Below are 16,578 nucleotides of genomic sequence, written 5' to 3'. Positions count from 1 at the left end.
GAAAATGAAAAGTTTCTACATATAGATCTCTTGATTCCGTCCTTTCACATGTAAAACCTTTTGTTCTACAAGCAAGGTTTAACTTTGTGCGGATGCAAGAACTCAACTTTAATCCACAGTCCTCTTTCACCGTCGAGGAGTTGCAAAATGTGTGGGCTAAGGTTAATAATGCTCATGTTTGTATCTTTGCGAGAATGTGGTTGAATTGTATTTAGCACTTTTGCTTGCAATAACACAATTTTATATATTATCACATATCAAATATCATTTTCAGTACATGAATTTTCTCTTCTTAAGAATCTATCATATGCTTATTTGGTAGGCACATCTATTGCCTGCGATTTGAATGTAAGATAATCACATGTATCTTGATTTTCATTACACGACTAAAACCTAAATTGTTTAAGCATCTAGGTTTAATTTTTATTTAATTGAGCTATTAATCCTCATCATTAATTAATAGTTCTATTTGAGTAATCAACTTTTATTAACAACTTTAATTGAGTTACTAACCTTCTAAATTTTTCTCGCATTAGTTATGAATCTTGAATTATTAAGATTTGTAATAATAATAACCTAAATAAATCCAAAGAAATCTATCCGACGGCCGAGCCAAATTTCACTTGAACTTAATAGGACGCGCGTAAAAAAAGCACATGTGAGCTCCGAGAAAAATCCTGCGTGAACACAGCATCGGAGCTCGGCCAGCAAAAGGCCAAAGGGCCCGACGTGTCAGACTCATCCACCCGCCGATCCGCGGCGTCACCCATCGGCCACATCCGCAGCACTTCCCACCCGAGCAAATCCTAAGCTCACCCAGCAACGAACTCCCCGTCTTCCTCCAACACCACATACACATCCTCTCCTCTCCGCCCCCCAAAGCAAAAGCAACCCAGCCCGAGCCCCCCCCCCAAATTTCCCTTCTCTTCCCCGGCGACGTCCCCACGCCGGCCGCCCCCGCCCAGATCGGCGTCCGCCGCGCCGCCACGCTGCCCTGCCCGTGCCCCGCGCCAGCTCCCCCGTACCGTCGCCCGCGCCGGACCCTCGCCATTCCGCGCCGCGAGGTATCCGCGCCACTGTACCTCTAGTGTTAATACTTTTCGGGGGTGCGGTGGTGTGGCGCGCGCGAGCGCGCGCGTGTAAATAGCAGGTTGCAGAGCATGGGGGAGGGTTCGAAGAGGCGGCGGGCCACCCGCTCGCAAAACCCTAGCCTCGATTCCGAGGACGAGGAGGAGGCGCGGCGGGTCAAGGAGGAGATCGCCGACGACCTCAACGGCGAGCCCGCGGAGGACGACGACGATGAGGAGGTGGTTGTGGAGGATGAGGAGGTGGTCATCCCCTCCGACGACGAGGAAGACGGCGGCGGCGGGGGCGGGGCCGACGACTTCGTCCCGCGCACGCTGGAGGAGGCCCTCGTGCCGCGGGTGGGCACGGTGTTCGACTCCGTGGACGAGGCCTTCGCGCTCTACAAGGCCTACGCCTACCGCACGGGGTTCCATGCCGTGCGCCGCACCTGCCACAACTATGAGGGGCTCCGCTATCGCTCCACCTTCACCTGCACTTATGGCGGCAAATCCCGGGCGGGCGCAGCCCCCTCTGATGTCCCAGGCGCCCGCTACCCGCTCCGCAGCAAGCGGGGGGCAGCTGTCCAGGAGAAGAAATCTCGGCGTGGCGCTGCCGAGAAGACAGGATGCAAGGCGATGCTGATCATCCGTGACAAGCGAGTGGATGACAGGTGGAAGGTGGAGTCCGTCGAATTGGAGCATAACCATCCTTGTACTCCAGATATGGTGAGGTTCTTAAAGGCGTACAGGGAGATGCCCGAGTCTGCCAAAAAGAAGGCAAAGATCACCAATGAGATGGATGAGATGGTGGAGAAGTCGCTGAGCGAGATTGCTGAGACAAGGAAGTTCCCGACACGCCCCAAGAAGGGTGCTAGCGGTGGTGCTGCTGTTGGCAGCCACCACAGGGTTAGTAGGACCGAGAGTTTTGTGCAGCGTTTTGGGGAGGATGACCTCACTGCACTCAAGAAGTTCATCGAAACAATGCAACACAAGAAACCAAACTTTATCCACAGTTGGGATCTTGATCGAGAAAGTCGTGTCAAGAATTTCTTTTGGACTGACTCTAGGGCCCAGGCGCAATACCGCTACTTTGGTGATGTCATTACACTTGACGTGATATATTTACAGCACTCGCGTGCCAGCCTCCCGTTGGCCACGCTCCTTGGGGTGAACAACCATGGCCATCTTGTGCTTCTTGGCTGTGGTCTCCTGTCCGGTGACAACAAGGAGAACTATCTTTGGTTCTTGAAGAGGTGGTTGAGCTGTATGAATGGTAAGCCACCAGAAGCGATCACGACCAGCTACTCAGATGTCATTGCAGAGGCCGTGGCTGAGGTGTTTCCAAATGCAAGACACAGGTTCTGCTTTTGGCATATCTTGAAGAAGCTACTTGAAAATGTGGGACGCACACATGAGAAAGAGGCAATTTCCTCAAGGTTCAAGGAGGTTGTTTACGATAGTGTCACTCTTACCGACTTTGAGAAAGAGTGGGGAGCAATGGTCGACCAATACAATCTTAAAGACAACGAGTGGTTTTCTGCATTGTACAATTGTCGGAAACAGTGGGCACCTGGGTATGTAAATCATTCTTTCTGGGCTGGTACTTCTGCTATCAGGAAGGTTGAAAAACCTGATCCATACTTTGATGGTGTTGTGACTAAAACTACCCTTCCTGTTTTCCTTGAGCAATATGAGACTACTCTGAAAGGGAAGTTGGAAAGAGAGGCGTATGATGATTTACGCTCATACTATTCTAGACTCACTTTGCTCTCAGGATTGCCCTTTGAGGAGCAACTTGTGGAGATCTATACAGTAACCATGTTTCAGGCATTCCAAGATGAGATTAAGCAATTGATGCATGTTATTTGTAAAGAGGTAGACAGAAGTGGGAGCTCAATTACTTACATGGTCAGTGAGTTAATACAAGGAAAGAAGGTAGACTACACAGTTGTCTACAACAATTCTGACAAGGATGTTTGGTGCATTTGTCGCTCCTTTCCCTCACGGGGCATTCTTTGCAGCCATGCTTTGGCTGTTCTGAAGCAAGAGAATGTGCTGATGCTACCATCAAAGTACATCCTGAACCGCTGGAGAAAGGATTTCAGAATACTTACTTCATCTGCAAACACAAATTGTACTGAATCAGATAGAAATCTGGGTATTTATGATGACCTCTATTTTCGTGGCCATGAGTATTTTGAAGATGTCATTGACATTGGAGCAAGAGAACCTGAGCTGAAGGAGTTTGTGCTGTCAGCCATGAAGGAAGCAAAGGACAGATTGATTAGGCCTGACCACACCCAGCAAGGTGACCACCGCGTTGACGTAAATATGACTGTGACTGGTCCGGTGTCCACAGATACAAGAGTCGATGTGAACATGGCATCTCACACCTCATCCCTGATTCAGGGGGACAGAAGGGTTGATGTGAATATGACATCAAACGCACCAGCCCTAGTTCCTGGTGATACCATGACATCAAATGCCACGGCCCTGATTCATAGGGACAGAAGAATGGAGATGAAAATGCCACCCACTCACCTTATTCATGGAGAGGGAAGAGTTGACATGAACATGACATCTCCTCACTTGATGCAGAGGGAAAGAAGAGTGGACATGAACATGGCGTCACCGCACCTGATACAGGGGGACAGAAGAGTTGATATGAACCTGGCATCACCCCACTTTATACACAGTGACAGAAGAGTTGATATGAACCTGGCTTCTCCGCATCTGATGCATGGGGACAGAAGGGTTGATATGAACATGGCATCCCCTCACCTTATACAGGGTGATACCAGAGTGGATATGAATATGGTATCAACTTCTCAGAATGGGATGCACACTTTTGATTTAGTGAATGTAAACCTGGAGAGTGGCTCTTTGCCGATGGCCGCAACAGATTTTATGCAAATGCATCCACATCCACCAGTTTATCATCCAAAGCAACTTCTTGATATGAGGGATCAGGTGATGGATGCAAATAAGAGACCAAATATGGAAACCAACACTTATTTTATGGGAGGTGGTATGCATGTGGGGTAGTTCGATTATCTAGCTCTGTAAAGCTTTGTGTTGGAAAAGGATGCATCCTTCCTTACTTTGACATGTAATCATGTACGTTCTTAGAGCAGGCAGACAACTAAACAGCTAGGTTCTAGTATTGCAGATCGACCTTGACTGTTGTTAGCTCTATTGTACCATGTTCCCTCTTTTGGCAGTTGTAGTAGGCTGGATGCATATTATCTTGTGCATATGATAAAAAATGAATAACCCATATTATCATCTACTCCCTCAGTCCCAAAATAAGTGTTGTTTTAGAAAATTTCAGACACTACTCATCCTAAGAAATGACTTTGTTACTGTGATTGAAAATCGTGTTATTTATTTGGTTTTCTGGACCCTCAATGAATGCATATGCATTGGAACTAGAAAAGTAACATCTACTAAGGTCAGTCTTAGTGGGAGTGTCATCGACACAGTTATCAAGACTGGAAATTTGAGAATTGTGTCAGTGGAGTGTCATGGTGATGACACTCCTCTCACATTTCATGACACTCCTCTCTCCTCATACTATTGGTACATATTAGCAAATTTAATATCCATGACACTCCCATAACACTCCCACTGAGATTGACCTAAGTATTTGATTGGCTCTATACATTTTCCTATACAATGTTTTCTTGGTATTTGGTATTGCTTTAATTAGATGGATCTCATTACAAGCTAAAACAACACTCTTTGTGGGACAAAATTTGAATGCTAAAACAACATTAATTTTGGGACGGAGGGAGTAGTTAGCAATTTGTAAGTGAGATGCCTTTGGTTGCAAGATTATACTGACATTTCTGGGTTCAGCTGTTGATTGATGATATACTTTGGCTGCATGCATATCTTGCCTCGTGTTCATTGTGGTTTAGGTGCATCATGTCATGTGCATCGGCCATCTATCGAGCCTGACTTGTACATGGGAAATAAAAAAAATATTAATAATATGTTGTCGTGCTACATAAGTTAACTGGCTTCTCTTTCTTTTTCTTGGTAATATATTTTTTCTGATATAATTGTGAGAGATCATGTATTTTTCTTTTTGCTACATCTATGATTACCAAAAGAGGCAGCTTGCTTACTGTTATTGTTCGGGGTGGGATTCTAGTGCTCTCTGTTACTGATAAAGGAAGGCTCAAGATCATCAGGTTACATGTCCTATTATTGCTTGTAGCTAATTGCTTCTTTTTAACAAGCTGTGAGGCAATACTTGCCCAGATACCACTCTTGATCCGTTTCTGGGTAATATTAACTCTTTTCATGTTTGATTTAAACTATTGCCCTTGATTCTTGATGGTTTGCTCTAGATCAGTGCAGACTGGAGAATGTATACAAGTTGATGTATCACGATGTCCTTGACCCATTGTTGGTTCCTTTCGGAATTTTCGGAAATTCCATTGCAAATCTGAACCTAGTGTCAATTTATGTTCTTTTATCATTGAGTTTTGGAGGATGATCAGCATGTTGCATGCCCCGCTAAATGTGCTTCATCAATTTGTGAAACAATCTTTCCATTCCAAACAATCGTGAGATCTGTACTAGAGGTAAGTCACTTTTAAGAGGTTGAAGCAAAGTACGGTGACATGAAACACTATGCCACAAACATCGTGGGAACCTTGTAGTTATAGTAAGGTATATGTCATTGAGGTCTGATAATGCCTTCCATTTTCATTTCTGCTTCTGCAGCACATAACCAATTACCAGCAGACTGTACTAATTGCTTAGTCAGTTAGTCTTCAGGATTCCAGGTGTGTACTTTTGGTATGTCAAAACTGACAAGTTACTGAGAAGTGTAGGTCAAACTTTTTCCCCCGAAGTGTAATTAAATTTGATTGAAATAAAAAGTTCTTTTTTTAACAAGGATTACAAAAAGATCACCTTCATTGTCATGGATGAATTCATCATCTTAACAAGAGTAACCCCCTTTCTAAGCGTTCTATCTAATAGCTTGGATGTAGCAATGTAGGGAATATTTATTCCTTTTGACCAGCAAGGGAACATTTATTCCTTTTTGCCTGCTTGCCTACACAGAGAAGGTTTCACCTTCTCCAATTGATTTTGCTTCCTACAAACAAATATTTATCAGACATGTCATGAACATGCAGCTTCAACCGCAAGGCTTTTTGTGACCCCTGTGCATGGATTTCCAAAGTAATTTGATGACACTGGAACACTGCAGCTGCTCACCCCAATACAGGCCTACAGAGATCCCAGTAACAATATCAGCAAAACATAATAATCAGTTGACATATCAAGAGACGATAATGGATTAGCTTGTAGTTACCTCCTGAACAACTGAGAGAGCCTGAGTGCTGCTGCATTCGCCATGGCTGTAACTCCCACATGTGCCGCTTGGTGTCCCGAAGCTTGCAAACTTGATGCTGCTGATGACCTGACCTTCTTTCGGGCATTCCAGGCGAAGTGCAGGTCCAGATCTCTGCATCTTCTGTTGAGAAGAAATCCAGCTATCAATTTGGGCTGGATGCGCTTCTGACACTTGTGCGCATACACTTCCTGTCTGCCTTGTCACAAAGGATATCTTGCTTGGGTCACCACCGAACTGCTCGAAAAGGACTATGTCATTGCTGCCTGGTTGGAGAAACAATCGGGGAACGTGGTACCTATTTAACAAGGTAAGAAATCCAATAAGTCCATACTCATTCAGTTCTTGCAGCTGCTATATATTGTTGTGCATCATCAGAACACATGGCTAGAGTGCTCAGAATCACAATATGCATTAGTACTGCAACTTTGAAGCCACATGCCTATATGTGTCATAGTTTCAGTACTGAAAGATCTAGTTGTGTTTAAATCTTCAGAAAAGCGAATTGCTATTAAGACCTATATGTTAATTTTTCCCAGAAGGATCTTCAGAGGAGAACGTATAAAATCAACATAGATGAGATACTGGAACTGGTTCTTCATGTTGTGAACAAAAAGGATCGTTGAAAAATATTAGAGGATTTTGTAGGGGACTGTGGAAGTCTTACAAAGTCTGTGATGGCTGCCCACACTTCTTGAGGCATTTGCTCGAAGTGTAGGATCCTCTATAGTTGCATGAGTTAACACAGCCGCTCTGTGGAGCTATATTTGTTGGCCAGTATCGACCAATGCTCTGGCCATTCACCCAGGCTTCGCCTTTCCCCAATCCCGTGAAGTCAATGGCAACAGGATCATCACCTGCAGGGGCTGTGAATTTTGTCTGTGTTTGGAGAACTGCAGTTAGTGCATTGACCCAAGGAAACAACTCAAGGAAATGGATTAGCCAAACGAATATAATGTATATATCTTGTCTTTGAGCCCACTCTGGGTCCATTTAAATGTCATATATGGGTTTCATGGTCAGATGATCATACTGACCTTGTACCAAATCAGTGGTTGATTGATTGGATAAGCATTGGATGAGACCCATTCTGGTGAGGCCTCTGAAGGATCATACAGGTGCAAATCTTCTCCTCTGAGTCCAATCTGAAGTATCAAGTTATGATAATAAATGTGAATCGTACTACACTTTGGTCTAATTGAGCTTGAAGTAAAGTTAAGTCTACCTGGTATGTCCATTGTGCTGAAGACAGATCGAGTGCGCCGTTTGGTCCACTCAGCTTTACTGGCCCAGTAATTCCGGCACCTACCAGGTCAAAGAATGCACCATAATTCTGTACGAACAGAGACGTAAAAAATAAATGGATTTCATAAAACTGTTACACCAAACCAAATATTGCAAAATGGAATAGAATATTTCATCTCGCGTCTTTTTGTAAAGTGAAAGATAATTACCGACAGCCCAACTGTTGCACTCAGAAGATCTATTTTGTTCTTTCCAGGTACTAGTGTAATTGGTTTCTGCCAGGAGATGAGTGAGCTGCTAGCACTACCTTGAGCGCTTCCTGGTAAGATTTAGACACTTATATTTCAGAACACAAATATGATTTATGTATGAAAGACCAATAATCTTGGAAATCAGCTGGAATTTGTGCTATCATCTCTGGCAGTACCTGCTATTTTACCATTGACGTAGACCTGAAGAACATGCCCAAGTGAGCTTACAAGCAGATTGGATTGGCTGCCATTTAGATAAGGTTCATCACCTTTAACAGTAATGCTGCACAGGTTACATCAATATCACAAATTGTGAGTATTCTTTGTGTCAGTGCACTCTACTATATGCATAATTACAAGATGGCATGCAAATGTACCTTGTTGAGTACCAGAGGAAGTCACTGGCATCTGCTGTGGTGTTTATCTGCTCCATCAGTCCAACTTTTGTCAATGCATTATCCTTTGTGATACCGACAGGTTCTATGGCATAGCTCCAGCCAGATACTGCAAATTCTGGCGTGGTGAAAGATCCATCTGATGCTACAGTGCTCGACTCCAAGTACCTCATTTCTGAACTTGTCACTTGAGAATTGATCTGGAAATTATAGCCATGCGTATCTCTGAATCAGTTAACGTTTCCACGTGTATCTCTGAATCGGTTAACGGTTGATTTTCTTTCCCAAAGCAAGTGCAAGCAAGTTTTGTGTAACTGTATATACCTGAGCCGTGTTGAGCACCACATTCTTGCAGTCAGGAAGGATGCTGACGGACCACGCAGGGAGCTTATACATCTTGCCATTGAATGTGACAGTTTTGTCGGATTGACCATCAATGTTAGCAAGGAACGCGGCGCAAACTGAACCAGCCTTGTATACAGTTGCCTGAAGATAGAAGAATGGCGACATAGTTATATATCAGTGCAAGATTTGCTTCATTAAGAATGGCGACATAGTTATATATCAGTGCAAGATTTGCTTCATTTCTGCAAATACGGAACGTTTGTCTTTCTCCTTTTGTCATTGAAAAGACGTTTTTCCTCGAAAAAAAGGAGGATGCTTTTGCAAAGCAGGGCTTACCTCAGCGTTTTGACCTAGAGAAATGTATGATGGATCAGTTGCTATGAGCGCTGGCTCGCAGAGCTTTATGGCCTTGTGCACATCCCTCAAGTGGCCCCACTTCGGCTGCCTGACTAGTCCTGTATCACATATTGAAAAGTGGGCAGATAAATCATCAGCGAATTCATTTTTGGGGAAATAAAAATATCTGTCTCCTTGACCCTTATCCATGCCAATGGCAATGTGACATGCCAACTTGTCATCGCCTGAACATCGTTGGGAGTAGTTAAGGCATTCTTACACAAGGATTCCAACAAGCATTTTTTTTCTTCAAAAGCCATATACAAGTACAGGTGCATGCAATCTAAAATATATTGGTGGGATCACATACATGTCAAAAAGAAAGAAAAGTTCACGAGCCCGAAACAAAAGCAGACCTGGCGAGGCAAGCCGAAATTTTCTTACCGTACTCGTCGATGGGTGCATCGTAGTCGTAGCTCGTGGCGATGAAGGGCCCCCCTGAGCTGCGATCCAGGTTGGTCCCGCCATGATACTGCGGGGACAAGATCCAGAGTCAGAAATGCTCCAGCAGGGGCGACTGCCAGCGTCAATGCGCGCCCCAACTGCTACTGCATTTGGTCGTGGTCTCGTGGAGCAGAGGGCTGGCACGGCAGCAGCAGAAGAAAGAGGAGTTGCTACCATACCATGTAGTAGTTCTGGAAGGTGCCGCCGCGCTGGTAGAAGCGCGCGACGGCGAAGGCGAGGTCCTCGGCGGGGCGGTAGGGGACGGCGCCGCCGAAGGAGAGGAACCAGCCGCTCCAGTTCTCGGTCCACATCTTGGGCTTGGACGCGGAGTTGGGGGTGAACCCGTCGCAGTAGAAGCCGTTGCAGGTGTTGATCTGCATGCAACTCACCACAATGTCATTCACATACACCTCGCGCGGTGTGGTCGGGCAGGTCATTCATTCCGTTCCGTTGGAATCGTACAGAACGGAGGCAGAGCCGGAGAGGCACTGAATGGGGGGTGATCGGGGGTCACGTACGAGGGGGTCCGGCGCGTCGGTCTGCTGGCACATGACCCAGGGCACGCCGGTGTCGAGCGAGACGGCCATCCCGGCCGCCCACCGCATGTACGCCTTCCCGGCCGCCCCGTACGCCGAGTCGATGTTGCCGTACTCGTTCTCGATCTGCCCACGCCGCACAAGCGTCGTCGTCAGCACGAGCGCGAGCACATGGTGTCCGCCGCGACGCGCGCGGCGGCCGGGGGGGGGGGCACGGGCACGGGCACGGGCACGGCGGCAATACCTGTGACAGGATGATGGGCCCGCCCTGGGACGCGTAGAGGCCCGCCCCCTTCATGGTGTCCACCACCTTGGTGGTGAAGCGCTGCATCTCCGTCTTGAAGGGCTCGTTGTCGGTGCGGAACTTGACGCCGGGGATGAAGTGCAGCCACAGCGGGAAGCCCCTGTGATTTCGAACACAAACAGCGAGCAGGGTTTTCAGTTCATGTCATCTTCTTCTTCTTCAGAGAGTTCAGAGCGAGCTGCTGATAAGTGCTGCTGACCCGTAGTTCCACTCGGCGCAGACGTAGGGCCCGATGCGGAGGTGCACGTAGAGGCCGGCGTCGGCGACGGCCTTGACGAATGCGGCCAGGTCCTTGCGGCCCTCGAAGTCGTACTGCCATTGTCGGTCACCGCTTTGCCCCGTCAGACTTACTCAGTGGTGTAACAATTCTTCTCGGAAAAGTAATGGTAACCAGCACAATTCTTCTTGGAAAAGTAATGGTAACAAGCACGGCACGAGAAGCAAAGGAACCGCAGGAGCCAGGAGCAGAGAAAAGATCAGAATAAAGCATTAGGGTGCAGAGGAAGCAAACACCCTTCGACACATGATGGCGTCCAGGAGCAGGCAGGAGATGATGATTAGGAAAGGTGAGAAACAAAAGGATAATAAAGATACTAGAGAATAACTGACAAACAGCAGTGCGGTAGTGTTTCTACGTGCCTGTCCCCGGACGGGCTCGTGGATGTCCCAGAAGACGTAGGTCTCGATGACGTCCAGGCCGCCGTCCTTGGCCTTCTGGATCAGCCCCGGCCACATCTGCAACAAGCACCAGAGCCACCGCCGGCGACATGCCGGTGTTAGTAATAGTATCAACGAACGCCGCTCGCGCGGTCTCGCCTACCAAGAACACACAGGCAGAGCGAGGGCGGAATGCGCACGTCGGGGGTGCTCCGCGGGTAGTGGATGGATCCCGAGACGAGCACGCGGCGCACGCCGTCGATGACCAGCGCGCGGTGGTCGTACGTCACGTTGGTCGCCCGCGAGCCGCCCGCGAGGCAGAGCAGCAGCACCGCCGCCGCGGGGAGGAGCAGCGCGGTGGCCGCCATTGCCGCCGCCGCCGCCCGCCGCGGGAGGAGGAAACAAGGAAGAGAAAAGAGACAAAGATCACCGCCTCCTCCTCCTCCGGGACTTGGCGCGTTCGGTGTACTAGCTAAAGGCAGAGCCCGCACCGACCGGGTATTCAGTATTAGTAGAGTAGCGGCAGCTGGAGGCTGGAGGTGGAGTGAGCGCGGGGGAGGAGCGAGGAGGTGGCCACTGGCCAGAGGTGGAGGAGTCGCTCGATGGTGGTGGGGGCGGCACGCTAGGGAGAGGAAAAGAAACGAAAAGGAAACGGGCCCCCTCGTCGTCGCAGGCGACCCGGCTGCCACGGGACGGAGCGCGGGCGCGGCAGGTCGCACGCGGTGCCCCCCGCGGCCGATCCGATCGCTTTCCGGCCTTGTTCTTTCCCGCGCGGCGCGTTCCGGTGGATGTGGCGGTGGAGACGGCGGTGGTGCCCGCCGCGGCAAGGTTAAAAAGGGAAACGGTGCCGCGCCGGTTGGTTAGGGAGCGCTGCTTTTCCTTGTCCTGGGCCGGCGGTTCCTGCCCGCCCCGGCGTCTGGGCAGGCGGTGAAAGAGTCTGGTTGCTGCTACTAACGCGGCTGCTCCCGCCGATGAAACAGAGCAAGATGAGGGCGACGGGGAAGAGATCGCTCGGCTGCTGGCGGGGAGAAGAAAATGGAATGGAGCTGCCTGGAAATGGAGGAGGGGCGCGATGGTTGGGTGGTACGCACGGCGTGGGCGGGGTCTAGTAACGCTGCCACATCTTTGTTGCTTACCACCGCAGTGACACCGGCCGCTCCCCTTCCCCTGCCCGCATGTGTCGCCGGGCGTCGGCGCACAGGAATAAAGAAAAAGAAAAGCGAAAAGGCTACTGCTCGGGCTCGCCCCGGTGGGTGCCGCCGTGAGCGAGCTGCCCAGTGACCGACAGGAGGGGACTGGACTGGCCGGCCGGCGTTGTCGCTTGTTCCAGGTTGCGACTGCCGCCGCCGGGCTCTACCGTGCTAGCAGCCTAGCACTCGGCGTTGTCGCGTCCCGTCGCGCCTAGCCGCTAGTGCTAGTGGTGACGCATATCATGCGGCGCATCCTGCTAGTGTGTGCGAGCGCGCTGTGGCACGAGCTCGAGCCGCATCATCTTGTCTGGCTGGGCTCATCGCTGGGGGTCGATCGTCTGAACTTGGCCGGGGGGCCGGAGCGAGAAAGGCGGTGGCAGGTCGGGTCAGGTCAGGGGAGGCGGGCGGTGGGAAATGGAATGGCTGCCGCGGCGTACGAAAGAAAGCAGGGCAGGGTCCCGGTTGCCGCCGCGCTCACGGCGCACTCGTGTGCGGCGTCTCGTCTCCTCAGGTCAGGTCAGGGGAGAGAGTGAAAGCGGCCTGTGGTATCGTGGCACGTCCAGAGGACAGGCAGGAGGGAGCGAGACGGCACTGGTGAAAAAGATTGTAGGCGACGAAGGTCTACGGCCTCGTGCTTTCATTCTCCGTGCTCACGCAGTTACCTACCTGCCCTACAGCATATACAATGCGGAATTGTCCGTCTGGCCAACTGCACTTTTGCACTACTGCTTGCTTTTGGAGCGGAGACTTCTCTTCCACGCACAAAACGGTGTAACAAAGTCTCTTGAGGGTTTTTTTTTTCTGATCGGAAAATTTTAGGCGAAGGTCCGCACGGAAGACTGCGAGAGCATGACCTGCAATACGATGTGGATGTGGATTTGGCCGTCTGTGTCGTAGCAGGGACTTTCCTTTCACACAGAAACAGTGTGTATAGCTCGAACAAAGATTTCCCGGCGTCCAAAGACGCATCCACATCGCATATCAAAGAACTCTAGCTACGTGGCTTTGGCTAGCAGAGGTTTTCTTGGGCCAGCTTTGTGGTTATTTGATTCTTTTTTCCGCCGGCACTTTTGTCTCTACTCTATTCATGGGAATCATGTGAGGCAACTGCTACTCCCAAAGTGCTTGAATTTCCGAGTCTGCAAAAAAAAGAGAGAAAAATTTCCTCGATCAACACACGAACTTGACATGAACTTCATTCTGTAACATGCGCATAAAGGTGATTGCGAATTTAAACAAAAAATTATGGATCTTCAGACCAAGAATTCCGCAGAATGGATTTTGTTTTGATAAACACGCACGCAGAATGGAATTGTTTGTGTGTTGCTACAATTCATAAATGTACCGAGGTCCTTTTTTTAAGAAACCGAGGTCCATTTTATTTCAATGGAAATGATTTGATTCTGTGAGGCCGTGTCTAACCGACCAACCGAAGGAAAGCAGACAGGTAGCAAGCAGCTCGATCTCATTAGTCAAAAGCACACCTCCTATTGTCTAGTACTGATCAGTGGCTCCTCCATCTTCTCCCGTCCATCGCATTGACTTGGCACCTACGTGCCTGCTTGTCCGTCCGTGCTAGCAGTACAGTAGTCCGAGAACTATTTAAAGAAATAATATATTTTTATATTGTATTTATTTAGAGACATAAATATTAGCAATTTTTATATAAATTTTGATCAAACTTGAAATCATTTGGCTTGTGGAAAAACGAGGGTTGTATTGTTTTTTGGACGGAGGGGTAGTACAAAGACTGTTCGTTAAGAAAATTTCAGACATACTACTAGCAGTGGAAAATGACCATGTTACCTCTAATTAACTATACAGTTGTAATTAAGGACCGTGTTGTTTATTTTTTTTCTAATAAATGCAAATGCATTGAAACATCTACTTAAACATTTGATTGACATCATGCCCTTCTCAATGCAATTATTTCTTGGTATTTGATATTTCTTTAATTAGATGGATTTTACTATAATTTAAACGAACAATCTTTGCAGAATGTAGTAGTAGTCTACTAGTAGTCTTGGTCTCCGTCTATGCCTGCTTGTCCACGTCTGAAACTATTAGGCCAGTCTCAATGGAAGTTTCATGGAGAGTTTTATGACATTAAATATCATCACTTTTGCTAATATGGCAAGGAGAGAGAAGGCTAGAGTTTCATGGGATATGAGGGGAGTTTCATCACCATGAAACTCATCTGGCACAGTTACCTAGGTAACTGTGTCCATGAAACTCCCACTGAAACTGGCCTTACGCATCTGGAACTAATACGTGCCCAGGCCCCTCTGGACCCCACAAACAATGGAGTCTCATTGAGCCCTCCTCCTATTTTTGAGAAGGGAGAAGAAGGAAGAGAAACACGAAAATAAGTCCACTATTTGATGGCCAGCTCCGCCATTGCACGTGCCTGCTTGTCCGAGAACTGAGAATGGCAACGCCGAATCCCAGCCTAACCCACCAAGAGACTAGAGACCCGCAGGCTTCAGAGTCAAACGACGCCACCACCGCCCCTCGTCCCAAGCAGCTGCCAGCCATGGTGGTAGGGCTGCACCTCAACCACGTTAATGGCGGTCGGTGCTCCATGGACAACCCCATACGTTTGAAACACCACACATGCCGAACCCTATCCACGCCCGCAGGCCGCAGGAACCAAAATTATCCACTCCACTGCGACTCGTGCTCCAACAGTAGCAGTCCTGTGGGGCCCACCGCATCCAGAAGCAATCGCATCAGAGTTTCTTTTTACTGGAACCCCGGGGGGTCGGACGACACCAGACTGCCAGCTGACGCCGAGGATGGAGGACGACGGCTAGATATTCTGACCGCCTCGAATCTCCCCGGGCTGTTTTTTCAGCAGAGCAGGGGTTGGCATGCCAAGATCCGTGACGGCACGTACGCTCCCTGCAGTCTGTTTCTTTCTGCCGAAACGGACAAAGAACGCGACGGCTGCGTCGGAATGTTCATCAGAGCTCGCACGAGCTGCTGGCCTGCCGCCGATGCAGATCAGATCCGCTGCAGCAGGTGCAGCGTCGCCGTTGTCACCCATCCTGTGCGGCGTCCCCGTGCCTCGCCGTCCGCATCCGCCTCGCGTCCTGACACGCGTAGCTGAGGAGGCGAGGCAACACCCCAAGCGTCCTGCGCGTTGGCGTCCTCCTGATGGCGGCATCGCGGCCGTGTCCGTGTGTACGCGCACACCGCCGTGCGGGCGCGCGTTCGGCAACGAAAGGCGCCTCTCAGCTCTCAACTAGGCGTTGTCTTGTCCCTTGCGGCTTGCGCGCGCCGACGACGCCGACCGGGGGATGGTGCTGCCCGTCGGAACAGAGCCTTTTGTTTTTCCCCGCGGGCGGTGGTGCGGAGGGAGGAAGACAACGCCGGGGCGACGTGGCCACGACCGGCCGGCGACCGATAGCCTGGACGTTTTGGATCGTTGCTGCACGTCACCTCCTTCTCTAGATGCCTTTTTGTTTTTCGCGTCGTTGGTTGCCTATAGGTACGGAGGTTAATTTGGGCGTGGAAGCTGGGGCAAGTGACGCCAGTGAACGCGATCAGTCGCGTGGATTGGATCACAGGCGCCGGAGAGTTTTTCCTTGGAAGGGTTAGCAACTACCAGTACTCTAGTAGCAAACACGGGCAGAGCTTAATTGCCCGGTCGAAGCATCAAACACTCCCTTTCTCGGCAGATTGCTCCGCACGCGCGAGAGAGACTTCCTGGCCGGATTCCGCAGGCTGCGGGTGACGCCGCGGCGAACCCGGGGAGGCGGATGAGCACGGCGAGCGCCGGTGACGCGACGCGGACACATGCTCGCAACGCAAGATCGTCCGTCCGGGCGAGACACGGACGGGTTGGGGGGACCGTGACGCATGCCAGCGCCGTGGCACGGCACGGCACGGCACGGCACGGCTGAGGCCTGGAGTCCCTTGGAGGCCGCGCCACAGGAACGGCGAGTGCGCGGCAACGACCGGCGCCGTGCGCCGGAGCGCCGATCTCGGCAGCATCCGGACGAGCGGCGGCCCTTCCACGCTGAAATGGGAGGGCGCCGAAAGGCGGCTAGGCCACCGAGTTTCGCGGCGTGCTCGTTCTCACTCGGTGGATGTCGCTGAGAAACATTCCGGTTCATACAGTGCCGCACCACTGGTGCTCGAAAGGGGCGTGGCCAGATCGTCGACGGCGACGCAGACGCAACCGCCTTGGTGGCTGGCCATGCGGCGGAAGGTACCGGCGCGGTATCCCGAAGAGACAAGAGAACAGAGCGGCGGATGAATTGGATTTGCATCTGTTGGACGCCGCGTGCCACTGCAGGTCGTGCATACGTTGTTGCCTCCATCCACATCGCTTTCTAGTTTTTGTAGTAGTAGAAGTGCACATAACATCTTGGGACG

The 16,578-nt window shown here is 50.0% G+C and overlaps 2 protein-coding genes across 6 annotated transcripts; one reads left to right on the top strand and one right to left on the bottom strand.

Moving 5' to 3' along the window:
• Positions 1-858: 858 nt before the first annotated feature.
• On the top strand, positions 859-8,559 carry LOC120652972 (protein FAR1-RELATED SEQUENCE 6-like). 5 transcript variants are annotated; one of them, XM_039930947.1, is made up of 4 exons: positions 859-5,656; positions 5,799-6,745; positions 6,975-8,002; positions 8,105-8,559. In XM_039930947.1, the coding sequence occupies exon 1, from the start codon at positions 1,161-1,163 to the stop codon at positions 4,107-4,109; it is 2,949 nt and encodes a 982-aa protein (XP_039786881.1). In that variant the 5' UTR covers positions 859-1,160; the 3' UTR covers positions 4,110-5,656; positions 5,799-6,745; positions 6,975-8,002; positions 8,105-8,559. The 5 variants fall into 5 exon arrangements, with proteins under 5 accessions (XP_039786881.1, XP_039786880.1, XP_039786883.1 ...); XM_039930946.1 differs by having other exon boundaries at positions 859-6,745; positions 6,975-7,553; positions 7,937-8,002; XM_039930949.1 differs by having other exon boundaries at positions 859-6,745; positions 6,975-7,553; positions 7,937-8,002; positions 8,077-8,559.
• On the bottom strand, positions 5,909-12,030 carry LOC120652973 (beta-galactosidase 6-like). The gene is made up of 17 exons (XM_039930951.1): positions 11,209-12,030; positions 10,991-11,086; positions 10,551-10,663; positions 10,292-10,451; positions 10,030-10,173; positions 9,691-9,885; positions 9,452-9,539; positions 9,008-9,126; positions 8,651-8,812; positions 8,309-8,526; positions 8,108-8,214; positions 7,890-7,999; positions 7,661-7,768; positions 7,473-7,580; positions 7,103-7,314; positions 6,397-6,733; positions 5,909-6,311 (listed from the first exon to the last, which is right to left on the bottom strand). Exons 1-17 carry the CDS (start codon positions 11,374-11,376, stop codon positions 6,204-6,206), a joined length of 2,553 nt encoding a protein of 850 aa, XP_039786885.1. The 5' UTR covers positions 11,377-12,030; the 3' UTR covers positions 5,909-6,203.
• Between the last annotated feature and the right edge of the window lie 4,548 nt (positions 12,031-16,578).

This window comes from Panicum virgatum, chromosome 9K (assembly GCF_016808335.1).
Source record: "Panicum virgatum strain AP13 chromosome 9K, P.virgatum_v5, whole genome shotgun sequence".
Classification (NCBI taxonomy): Eukaryota; Viridiplantae; Streptophyta; class Magnoliopsida; order Poales; family Poaceae; genus Panicum; species Panicum virgatum.
The sequence above is the reverse complement of the archived record's forward strand: the minus strand, read 5'-3'. Positions and strand labels throughout refer to the sequence as shown.